This window comes from Gopherus flavomarginatus, chromosome 5, assembly GCF_025201925.1.
Source record: "Gopherus flavomarginatus isolate rGopFla2 chromosome 5, rGopFla2.mat.asm, whole genome shotgun sequence".
Taxonomy (NCBI): domain Eukaryota; kingdom Metazoa; phylum Chordata; order Testudines; family Testudinidae; genus Gopherus; species Gopherus flavomarginatus.
The window spans coordinates 24,977,670-24,989,869 of record NC_066621.1 but is presented as its reverse complement, the minus strand read 5'-3'; the positions used below and the strand labels follow the sequence as shown (position 1 = coordinate 24,989,869).

Below are 12,200 nucleotides of genomic sequence, written 5' to 3'. Positions count from 1 at the left end.
CAAGAGCAGCTAGTTATTTCAGGGGCCCATCCCATGACCCCTTAAAGAGAAAGCCCTGAGCACCTACTGTCTGGCGGTCAGGTCACTTTCAAATGTCAAGTTGGGCCTCCAACAATCAAAGGCCCTTTTTTAAAGGTTAAAGGGGGCATTTTCCAAGCAGAGCAAGGTGCGGTATGTCACACTGCAACGCTAAGGCAGGACAAGCCTCCAGAACCCAAGCGGCTCAGCAATGCAGGTGTTGGCAGACTGTGCGTTTCCAGGACAAATTCAAGTTTCAAAATCATTAAAAAAAAAAAAAAGGCTCAGACTGTGAGGTAGCTTAACCAAAAGAACCCCCCCATATGATACCCCCACAATGAAAAAGGACCACACGTGCACACACACACACACAGCTACAGTACAACACAGCCCCCTCCTGCTCTACCTGCCACACAGGGAGAGGAGCCGGCAGAGGCACCTCAAGGGAAGGGCTTTGCCCAGCACATTGGAGCTGACCGTGGACGCACACGAGGATCATCTGATGCTGGCTGGCTGAGCACAACTTGGGGGGAAATTTCCGTCTTTAAACCTGCTTGTTCCTGTTGAGTTCCTGTGGGGTTTTGCTGGCCGAGAACACCCCAACATGCAATCGTTTGGTGCAAGACAGAGAGGCCCAGCCACCATGAGCGCTCAGTCTTGCAACGTGCTGTGGGTCACTGGAGCGGAGTTGCCTGAGATGAGCCCCAAGGGAAAGAACCCCAAGAGGTGGCCACATGCAGCAACCCCCACTGAGCGCCTGATCCAAAATCCATGGAGGTCAGTGGGAGACTTTCTGCTGACTTCGGATCAGCCTCTTAAAGATCAGATGAAGTCCCATTAAAGCAGAGACACCACTGCCCCAGCTCTCTCCTGCCCCTAGAGCCATTCACACCTGCCAGGGCGGACTAGATGTCAAGTGTTATCCCATGGGAGCAGCTGCATTCAAAAGCCATTGTGATGAGCAGAGACTCAGACATCATCCTCCAGGGTACAGACCACCCACGTACGCACCAGCTACACGAGTGGCGACTCAGAGCCCCTAGCTCCCATCCTCTTCATTTCAGACAATTCACATTTGCTTGTCCCTCTTGTTGCCAAATGGAAAAAAAATCCATCTTTTCTCTCCCAGCCAATTTAATTCTGTTCCATCAGTGATATCTTGGATATAATCCATTCTCTCGGTAGCGGGAATGCATCATTTTAACCTGCGTTCCCCTCTCCCATGGCATCAGCAGAGCCCTGGGGACGCTTCTCCTTTCGTTGGTGGTAGCAGTGGGAGAATGATGAGTGGTTATCACGCGTAGCTGAGCAAACCAAGTCACTGTGTTTGGATCCCACCAGAGCCAGCACCCTGGCAGGACTTCTGAGCTCCCCATCCCGGTCAGTAGCCAAATGCTCAGAGGCATAATGGAACTGAACACATTTTCCCACTTCAGAAACACTGCCTTGGTTCCACAGAGCAGCAGTGATTGGAGGCAATTTTTACTTTTCCCAGCAGGGGGCGATCAATCACTGTTTTTGTAGGGTTTGCTACTATGAGATGGCAGCTGGATTATCAAAAGGCAAAAGAAATAAAGAGGCTGCTGCTGTTTAGAAAGTTGAAACATTTCCCATCCAGGTTATAAGTTTGAAAGGAGGTCAAATCTGGGGTAAGAACCCCTTGGTGTTGTCCTTCGAGCTGCCGTGTAGAAGGACACCAGGGGAAATCACCTGTTAACCAAGGATACTGAAAGTCTTGGATCCCAGAGAACACACAATCCATTGCTGATGGGGTTAGCTAAAGGGCCAACACTTCACCACCCCCAGCACATTGACGGGGATCAATCCGTAAAACCAGACTCCAACCGCCGCCTTATGTGATGTGCGGCATGACACAAGAAACGCACCCGGGGAAAACGGACAGCCTGCTGCGGTTCCCTCAGGTCCATTTCACAGCAAGTTCTTCACCCCCAGGGCGTTAAGCAGCAGCAAAAAGCTGGGTGACGAAGGGTCCGACTGCACTGGGCATTGGCTGCGTGGGACTGGGACGCCTTAGTCAGTCCTTAGCGGAGGGGGGAGTGAAGGTAGAGAAAGATCCCAGTGAAAGTGAGTCCATGTGCTTTGGGGAGTGCAGCGCTGTGGGATGCTCACGTGGCTCTGGCAGCTGCAGGCACTTGGCTGTGGATGCCCCAGAGGAAGGGGGGCACCCAAGCATGGCGGGAGATGGTGGCGAGAGACCTTACGGAATTTTGACTTTTATAAAACCCAAATTTGGGGTGACCTTGGTGATTTAGTGTCTTGTGCCAGACTGGCAGTGCAGGTGGGTGGCAAGCAGAGCATGGGCCGGCCATGGGCATGGGCAACCCCTCATTGCCCCCACAGCTCTGCTAATGCACCTCAAGTCTCATGTGGGTCCCTCCCACTACCCCCGCCCTCCCCTTCGTCCAGCTCCATTCTAGCCCTGCTCTGCTCCCTGCTGCAGATCCTGTCCAGAGCACCCCATGCCCTCCACCTTTGCCAAGGCACCTCTCTCTTGACCACATAACCACCCCCTGCCCGCCCTTCCACACACTACTCTAATCCCGGACCTCTTCCAAGCCAGGCCCCATAGGACTGCCCCAAGCAAACCTAAACCCCTCTTGTGAGATGGTGCGGAGAGCTTAGCCTTTTTCGCAGCATTAAAGCCTTTCCCGGCTATTAAAAATCCCCAGGTTCCAATCCATTCTCAAGGGTGGTAAAAAAATTCTTTAAAACCCCCACTATAAAAGCTTTGATCCCTTCCCGCAGCAGCTGGGAATAAGCTAGTCCCATGCACAGCAGAGATGGCACCAAGCCGGGTGTCCAAATGGGCAGTGAGGGGACCACAGGGAAGAGCGAACGGACCAGTGCGCGATTAAGGCTCAGTCAGGTCGGGGGCGGGGGCGGGCACAAAGTGAACAGATCCAGAAACTCCACTTTTCCTTGGAGATGCCCATAGGGATTTTTCCCCCAATGTCCAGCTTCCTTCTCTCCACCCCCGGGACAGAAGGAGGGGCATCCTGGCTCAGAACAAGGTGGGTCAGATGCAAAGGTCGACAATTGCCAGGCAGCATGTGGATCTGGTCAGGAGACCCAGCGATGGGGGGTGCTGAACAGGCTGTGGGACAGACTGGAATGATCCCATTGAGTCTCTCAGTTCAGGGTCCTCCCCGTGGCTGGCAAGGCCATGTCCCGGTCAGCAGAAAGCCCTCTGCATCATGAAACCCAGCATGGGGCTGGATGGGAACTACGCCCCCAAGCCATGGAAGCTGGCAGTGCACAAAGCCCCAGCTGAGATGCGGTCACCCCAGAGTCCTGGAAACGAGCACACATAGGCCAGGCCGCTCCCAGCTCTTCACGGCCAGGGAGAGGGGATGGGGCCTGGGCCCCCCAGGGAGCCTGACAGTCTCCCTGGCTCCGGCCTTTCCAGCACCTAGGTCGGGCCGTTCAGGAATCTTCTCCTGCTCCAGAGCTTCACCGTCAGGTCACTGGGGAAGGAAGATAGAGAGGAAGTGAGGCCGGGGGCTGCCCCTGCCCCAGCTGGGAGAGGCAGCACAGCGAGTACAATTGGCTAGGGGGCACGCCCTGCCCCAACTCCTCCACCCCCAAATGCATCACGCTGCAGCCCAGGAGAGCCAGGCTGCTGTGCCCCAGGTGGGCGGACACCAGTGCGAGGAGGGAGCAGATGCACCCAGCTGCCCACTAGTGGGATAATCCCCCAGAGCGCTAGTAACGGGGCACTCGGCCAGAGCACAGGCTCAGCAAGTGGTACCTCACTGGCAGTGGCCAGTGACGCAGTGGGGGGTGGGGATCCCCCCCATCAGTGGCCCAGGAGGAGCAGTAGTCAGATGGGCAAACCCCATGCAGCACCGAGCCGGCTGCGGGATCCAATCACCCCTTCACCGAGCTTTGGAGAGGCCAGGGGAGCTGCCAGCCCTGGCTCCTCTTCCCTACTGCTACAAGGGGGCAGGCAGCCCGCCCCAACGCACAGAGCAACCTGGGGGGGGCAGGGAGGGGCCAAGAGGACAGTCTCCTCTTGCAAAAGAGTTCTACATGGGGGGAAAATCCAAAAGAATCTCATACCGTTAAGGAGCAGCTGAGACCAGAGCGGAGAGAGGAGAGAGAGAGAGAGAAAAGGAGAGAGAGCTGGAGAGGGGGTGAGAGCCAGAGAGAGCAGGAGAAGGGTCAAGGCAGGCTAGTGGCACGCCCCTTTATGGCAAGGACGCGGCGAGGAAGGCAGGGAGTGAGCCCAGGCACGTAAGTCCATAGCTTTACCCGGCAGTCACTGCGGCACAGAGAGAAACAGAGTGGGGAAGAGAGGAAGAGAAAGGAAAGGAGAAAAGGGACATGGTCGGAAAAGAGGAGATCAGAGCCGATGCCAGCGACATTGCAGGGGCCGGCTTGAGCCTGGGGACCCTCTCTGGGGGCCAGGGAGGGGGCAGTGGCGCTCTCATTGGAAATGCACAAGGTGCCCTCGAGGAGGAGCTGGTGCCCGGCAGGCAGGAAGCCCGTTCTCTGCGCTGAGGGCAGCAGGGCCAGCAGCACCAGGTCTGGTTAGTCCTGGCACATCAACAGAGCATCCCAAAAGCATGGCGGGGCAGGTCAGGACCAGCGCTCGGCATAACGGGATGGGGTACAGGAGCCCTGCTGTGGGGCAGGCTAACAATGGCTGAGAGATGGAGTAGCCGAGAGGCTAGATGGGGTTGGGGGCTCTGCAGCCGACTGCTGCCCCACACCAAACTGTCTGCAGCCCAGCTCCGGTGCTGATCCCATCCCTCGCTCCCTGTGCCATTCCAGGCCCTGCCACATGTGGGGAGCAACAGTGGGTTTGGAGAGCTCCTGTGGCTCTGTTGCGCTGGGGTGAGTTGGGGGTCACAGCTCCCTCCCCCACGCTGCAGGGGCCTAGCCCCGCCCACAGCCCTCACCTGGAAGCAGTGAATATGTGCTTGGAATTGGTGCAGATGGCATTGATGGGGCTGTCATGGCCTTTGATCTCCCCAACAGGCGTGAAGTTCTCCACATTCCAGACCTTCACCATGCCCCCGCGGCAGGCGCTCAGCAGCATGGGGCGGCCGGGGACGAAGGCCAGGGCGCAAACCCAGTCCTTATGCGCGTTGGGGATTTGCTGGCAGGCAGAGACAGGGCAGAGCCAGTGAGCGCCCTCGGGCCAAAAGGAACACGATCCGCGCTGCCAGCTGGGGCCACCAAGACCCAAACTACCCCCTGAGCTCCGGGGCAGGGGCAGACCAGCAGCCAGAGCCAGATGCTGGGTTTGCAGCTGGCTACTGGGTCTGTAATGGGCTGATGCAAACCCCCCACATCTGGCCGAGAGCTGGAATTTTTAAGCTCCGCTCAACTTCTCATCAAGCAGCAGCCGAGGATTTGAATTCAAGACAACGGGACTCTGGTGAGCTACAGAAGCAGCTCAGCAGGAGAGAAGAGGGCTCTGCCCCAGGAGACAATTGGGGGAGAAAATCTTTGAGTGGACCAATTTCTGTGGAGGGGGAAAGTGACAAGTCTGCAACTCAGAGCTCTTCTTCCAGCTTGTCTCTTCCACCCACAGAAGCTGATCCAATCAGAAATTTCCCCCATCCCGTCTCTCTAATTATTTGTCTGCCATCAATCCTCAGCGCTCCAGTGGGAAGAAAAATGAGCATTAGCCCCATTTCATAGCGGAGAGACTGTGGGGGAGGGGCAATGGTCACACAGCCACAAATGGCGACTAGCTCTGGGCAGCTTCATTTTGGGGGACACCCCGACAGCCCCATTTTCAGAGGGGCAGAGCCCCCACCGCTCCCCTTGACTCCTATAGTGCCCAGCTCCTCTGAACAACCCAGACCCGGGCGGACGCACGGTAGGTTCTCCAAAACAGAGGGCCCCTCACAAAAATCTATGGAAGCCTCTGAAAGTGTTAGCCAAGTCTCATGGCAGAGCCAGACCGCCTGCCTCCCAGCACTGGCCTGCAGGCCCCCTTTGGCTGCTGCTCCATCCCAGACCCACCGGAGGCCATACCAGCACTGCTGCGTGTCACCACTGAACTGGAGAACCAGGCACTGTGGTGTGTGGGGCCCAGAGACCAGACAGTCACACTCACCAGGGTCAGAAATAGGGACAATGCTGAGCACCATCTACCCCCAGACCAACCTGTCCCCTTCCCCATAGGCCACTGAGCCCTTTGGCCGCAGCAGGTGGGGCCCAGCCCTATAGAACTGGCTATTGTGCATTGCCCACGGCTGTAAACTGCCTTCAGGACCCACCATAGCAGCCACTGTGGTTTGCAACCCCTGGGGCTCTTCCATTGCCTAGAGGCCTCATGTGCAATGTAAGGATGGGGTCCCTGTGTCTGCTCTCTGAACCTCTGCCCCCAGGACGGCGGGAGCACGCTCCAGACCGTACAGGTGACTCTCCAGCAGGTTCTACGTCCTTGCTCCAGACCCTGGCACCAGCCCTCGAAACAGCACGCTGCGGGTCTAGGCCCATCTCTCTGCTCCCCGCCCAGCAGCAGGGCCTTCCTGCTCGTCCTCCTCCATACCTGGAGGAGCTCCTGCTGCTCCAGGTCCCATTTCTTGATCCCATTGTCTCTGGAGCCGCTGAAGAGCACATCGCCCTGGATGGCCAGACACTCGATGCCGTCATAGTGCGGGGGCTCGAAGTTATGGGTGGGGCCGACATTCCCCACCACACTGTCCGTGATCTCAAACATCTGCAAGGCAACAGCCCGAAGGTCAGCCACTGTGAACCCTGGTGGCAAAGGAGACCAGCCGCTCTCGGCTCATCTGGCCAGCAACAGCTCTTTCAACAAGGCAGGGGGACGGCAAGAGCATCCGATCACACAGCTACCGCTGGGTACCACTGAGCCGGGGCCCAGTGAAATGAGACAGGAATGGATTGGCCGCGGCAGGGTTCTGCCTGCTTACGCCAAGCCGGGATCCATGGGCAGAGGCCATGTGGGGACACAATGACCCAGCACCAGGGCTGAGATACAGGTCGCTGGTTCGAACCTCGCCCGGCTCAGCTGGGACTGGAAATCTCCGCCTCCTCCAATGGTTTGGCAGCCAACATGCGGGCGCAGCTCAGCACCCGGCTGGCAGGGGGCCACGTTGCAAAGATAAAATAGCCTCCAGGGTGGCAGGTTCAGCAGAGGCTGGAGAGGGCAGGAGGAGGCTGGTTCCACCTTCCACGCATGACGCACCAGGAGGTGGTGGGGGTGTGCGGAGGGGAGGCCTGGACCAAGCACCAGGAATTCTGGTCTCCACGGCTGATGAGCAGCCCAGCACTGTGAGACATGGCAGCTCCTCCAGCATTTCTTGGATCTGGGTTCCAGGACGCTCTTAGGGGCAGTGCACAGACCCTGCTCCCCGTGACCCACAGGGACACCTGGCAGGTGTGGGGACAGGAAGGCTGGCCAGTTGCAAAGCCAACAGGTCGTTCAGACCACTAGCACTGGGGGGCTCATGGCATTTCTCAGACCCTGGTAGCATTTGCAAATGGGCTCAGCTCTGGCCCCCCTCTGCTCCTGTTGAGATCAACAGAACACCTCCCTCCCGCCCTACATGGGAGCACAGTTAGGCCGACACTGGGCGCTCTGGACAACCCCACCCAGCGCGTCCCCTCCTCACCAAGCCTTTGGTGAGCAGCTAGCCCCTGTAGCTGGCACCTACAGGAGAGCAGCTATGCATTGGGGTGGGGAGGGCTGGCACAAGCAGCAGGTCCTGGGCTCAAAGGCCCCTTGTGCTGCCCACGAGTGGGACGGAGGGAGGGTCCCAGGGTACCTTGACGTAGTGATCCTTGGAGCCGGTGATGACCAGATCATGGTTGCTCGCGGTCTGGTTCACAGTCAGACACATCACGGGCCCGCTGTGGCCAGTCAGCTTCCCGATCGGCTGCAACCTACAAGCAGGAGCCAGGAGCGTCAGGGTCTGGGGCACACTCAGTAGGAGGTGCTCCTTTCTGCAGTCCCTTCTCTGGCCCAGTCTCCAAGGCTCCCTGCAGGGATCCTTCCAGCCCCAGACTCCTCTCCACTATCCCAAGCAGAAGTGGGGACCTGGGGCTCCGGGGCGCAGAGTACGGAGCAGTCTCGGGGATACCATATCCCTCAGCACCATGGGCTGTGATCGTGGCCTTGGGCTGGGGGGGGGGGGGGAAGATGGGCTCAGGTGCAGTGTCGGGGGTGACCGGCTTGTCTGCTGAGCCCGTAAGGCAGGGGTGGGGAAAGCTACAGCCTGCAGGCTGGATCCAGCCCGTTGCTTAATTTCCATCTGGCCCGTGGCACCCTCTGTTACAGAGCGTGGGGGAGTCAGGGCCCTGCACCCCCACTGCCTGCGATTCACCAGGACTCTCAGCCAGCCAGTAAAACAGAAGGTTTATTAGACGACAAGAACACAGTCCCAAGCAGGGCTTGTAAGCACAACCAGGACGCCCCTTGCCAGGCCCCTCTGACTTCAGGTTCCCTGCCTCTTCCCAGCCAGCCCAAAACTGAAACCAAAAACCCCTCCAGCAGGCTCTCTCCCCTTCCTTCTCTCCCCCTCTCCCTTTGCCCAGTTTCCTGGGCAAAGATGTTGACTCGCCTCACCCTCCCTTCCTGGCTCACATACTGTCCCTCACCTAAAGTCATCCCCTGCTCACCCACCCCCCATGCAGAGTCCCAGTAAAACCAAACAACATTCCCAGGTCAATCCACTCCACTCCGTACTGCGTCACCTCCTCTCCCACCATCTGTTGCAGGGGAAGCCCCAAGCCTCCCCGCCCCTGCCCCAGCAGGTGAGTGGCCCGTGATTGATTTTTTCTGTGGGTCAATGGCCAGTGCCAGAAAAAAGGTTCCCCAGCCCTGCCCTAAGGGCTGCAGCTGGGAGAGGAGCACCAGGTCCTGCTTTCAGCCACCCTTGGGCGTGATCAGCAGCTGCTGGGGCAGATGTAGTGCAAAGCCCCAGAGCAAACAGGCTAAGCTGCTCCATGCTGAGGTTTGAGTGCAGCTTCCCCCGGTGCCAGTCCAAATCCGCCCCTGCCTCAATAACAGAGCTTCCAGCCCCTGCCCAGCCCAGCTGCTCCCTCTGCCTATGCAGCACCCATCTCCCTCCCCTGGGGGCCCAAGCTAGCCCCGCCCGGACCTGTTGAGCTCCCAGATGCGGACGGAGTTCCCGGCGGCAGTGTAGAGCATGGTGCCGGCAGGGTTGAGCGCGATCTGGTTGATCTGGTGCTCGCCTTGCACGCTGGCGATGGTGCGGGTCGTGGTCCCAGCACAGGCGTCCCCGGAGATCACCTGACCCGAAGAGCTAAGCCAAAGAGACAGAAACAGGTGAGCCTCACGGCAGAGACCCTCAGAGGGTGGGGGAGGATTTACATTGTGTGGAATGGAAGATCTAGCCCATTGTGGACTGATTAGAAGGCTAGAGAGCATCTGTCCTCAGCCATCTAGAGGGTGAAGCAACACCACTTCCTGGCCACATGCAGTGCCAGTGGTGCCAGGATGAGACCCCCTCTCAGCCCCACGTCCCCTCAAGCCAAGAGCAAAGGCACAGCAAGGGTGACCCAGGCAGCAACTTTCGGAGACGTCCCCAAGGGAGGTGCCTTGCTGAGCAACCAGCCAGACCCATACCAGCAGGCGTGCCGCTCCATGCCCAGGGCAGAGTGACACAAACCCAACCCCTGGCCTGGAGTTGATGATGACAGGCAGCCCAGGCATCTTCCCACCAGTCAGATTTTAGGCCTGGGGAGGGACTTCAGGCAAAGAGGCCTCTCAGTCTGTGGCTGGGCACCAGAGAGAGGGGCTGATTCGCTGAGGTCTGGAAACGGTGCTGGCAGCTGCAGATGGGTCACTACCCATCCCTGATCAAATCAATCATGGGTAGTAGGGTGCAGGGTGCCCCCTGAAACAGACAAGAGGAGCAACTGCCCTGAGAGCAGAGCACCAAGCCACGGAGCCTCCGTGAGCCAGGCCAGCCTAGAGTGACCAGCATTGCAGCATTCCTAGACTCATTCCAGCCCGGCCGCCTGGCCTCTGCAATGCTGCCCTGAGTGCAGGACGCTGGCAGGGCAGTGCGTCGAGCTTGGCCAGGCCCACAGGGCATCCTCAGAGCACCAGGTACCTACGTGAGGGTGCGGACGCACTTGGCCGAGTCCCGGATGTCCCACACCTTGATGTAGGATGTGGAGACAGTGAAGACCAACCCTGAGTGGTAGCAGTACTTGATGGACACCACATTGTTGGGGTGGCCCTTCAGCGAGGCGATTTCCTGGCCCGTCACCAGGTTCCACATTTTGCAGCTCCGGTCTGTGGGAGGGGGCAAGAGCACATGAGACCGTGGAGCCCTTCCTGTCCTCAGCAGAGGAACCCCCCAGTTCCTCCCCCACACACACTGCCTCCCCCTGCTCCAAGGAGTCCTGGGGTGAGAGGGGAGCTCAGTCCTTGTGGCCCATCCAGCCCCTGGCATCCTGGAACTGCTGATAGAGGGAGGGTCTATTAGTGTCAGGTGTGAGGTGAACATCCAGCCACTAGGGACCCAACAGCTCGCTTCACGGATGTCACCACACAGCTGTTCAGCCTAATGACTCATGCAGCATGACTCTGCTGGGGGGAATCCAGAACTGCACCCGTTGTGGTGTTTGGGGCTCTCAGGCAGGCCAGTGCCATCCAAGCAGGAGGCTCATGGCCTGTCCCCACAGTTCGGGGCGGCTCAGCCACTCCCTGGGGTAACAGGCTCACTCCCCAGCGATCACACCCAGAGCTCAGTGGCCAGCCCGCCCCCGAGGCGCGCACCTTTGGATCCGGAGAAGAGCAGCTCATCGGTGGCGTCCACGCAGAGAACGGGCTTGGAGTGTCCCTCCGCCACGGAGATGCACTGCAGTGGGGCTGTCCGGGCGCTCCTGGCACCGCCCACAGGGTTAATGAGGCCCCTTCCGTGAGAGAGAGGAAGGTGTCAGCAGGGGGGCACTGGCTGGGTGACCCAGAACGAAGCCAGATCCTGCCCCGCGAGGCTGCCAGGGCCTGCTAGTGGGGCTCCAGAGCAAAGCAAACCAAACCATAGACAGAGGCTGCGGGGCAGCCTGCTCCCCAGAAAGCCCCTCCTGGGGGATGCTAAGGTCTCAGGGACTCATGCAGACCCTGCCTTGGCTGGGGGCAGGGCTTGGAAAGGAAACTAGCTTCACACACTGGCCATCTCGCTGCCGGCACAGAGTACCGTGCCCCCCAGTGAGAGCTGTGGGTGGCCCCTGTGCCCCATCCAGGCAAGATCCCGAACCAAACGGAGTCCAGGCTGCTGCATGGCACGTGCTGCCTCATCCCCTGTGGAATCAGAGACTGGCAAGGGCAGGCTGCCTCCAGACCCAAACCCCAGAAGCTCCAGGCTTGAATAAACTGGGGCCCTGCTCCAGTCGTGCTGTGTGGGGCATAAGGGCACCACCCTGTGGCCAGCAGGGGGAAGCGCCCTCTCTCCATCTGACCCACTCTGATTTCCCAGCCCTGACCCACTCGTTTGGCAGATGGGGAAGGGATTTTTAAAAGGTCACTTGGCGGATCAGTGGAAGAGCTGGGAACAGATCCCAGGAGTTCTCAACCCCCCCAGAACAGGGAGAGAACCCAGGAGTCCAGGCTCCCCGGCCAGGAGACAATCATGTCTCAAACCAGTTCTAGGCTTTGCCCCAGCAACAGCCAACGGGGCTGTGAGTGGAGGTTCCAGAGCACCAAGCACATGAGAATCGACATCCCTGAGGAATGAGCCCATCATGGAGAGGGTCAATATCCCCAATGCGGCTTCCCAGCCAGGATCTTTAAGCACCTCCCCTCCTGTGAGTTCAATCCTTAAGGGGGCCATTTGGGGATTGGTCCTGCTTTGAGCAGGGGGTTGGACTAGATGATCTCTTGAGGTCCCTTCCAACCCTAATAATCTATGATTCTATGACACTGAGGCACGGGGAGGGGAAAGGGCTAGCCTAGGGTCACATGGCACATTTGTGGCATGGTTGGAATGGATTTTTCGAGGGGTGCTGAGCACCCACTACTCCAGCTGATGGTGCTCAGGGTGTCAGAGTCAGGCCCATGGTGTCTCAAATAGGCACCCAAAGGCCAGTGGGGAGATGCTCCTCTGCCAGCCTGGCCCTTCTGATGTGCAGGGCATGGGAGAGGGAGAGTTGTCCTGGCACAGACACTGCCTTGGGCTAGCATAATTGGTTCTATGTGGCTCTTGTTG

General features: G+C 58.8%; 1 protein-coding gene across 4 annotated transcripts in view; it reads right to left on the bottom strand.

Moving 5' to 3' along the window:
* Positions 1-757: 757 nt before the first annotated feature.
* KIF21B (kinesin family member 21B) overlaps positions 758-12,200 on the bottom strand; it is a 98,522-nt gene continuing 87,079 nt past the window's right edge. For 2 of the 4 annotated variants that reach the window (XR_007774746.1, XR_007774747.1), the window contains 8 exons: positions 10,772-10,908; positions 10,105-10,285; positions 9,123-9,287; positions 7,788-7,905; positions 6,548-6,718; positions 4,941-5,140; positions 4,099-4,300; positions 758-3,503 (listed from right to left, as the gene is read on the bottom strand). Coding sequence is in view for 2 of the 4 variants with exons in the window: in XM_050956071.1 (XP_050812028.1) it covers positions 3,449-3,503; positions 4,941-5,140; positions 6,548-6,718; positions 7,788-7,905; positions 9,123-9,287; positions 10,105-10,285; positions 10,772-10,908 (1,027 nt within the window). In the remaining 2 variants the exon portion in view is untranslated. The remainder of the gene's footprint in view (positions 3,504-4,098; positions 4,301-4,940; positions 5,141-6,547; positions 6,719-7,787; positions 7,906-9,122; positions 9,288-10,104; positions 10,286-10,771; positions 10,909-12,200) is intronic. The other 2 variants (XM_050956071.1, XM_050956073.1) reach the window with 1 other exon arrangement.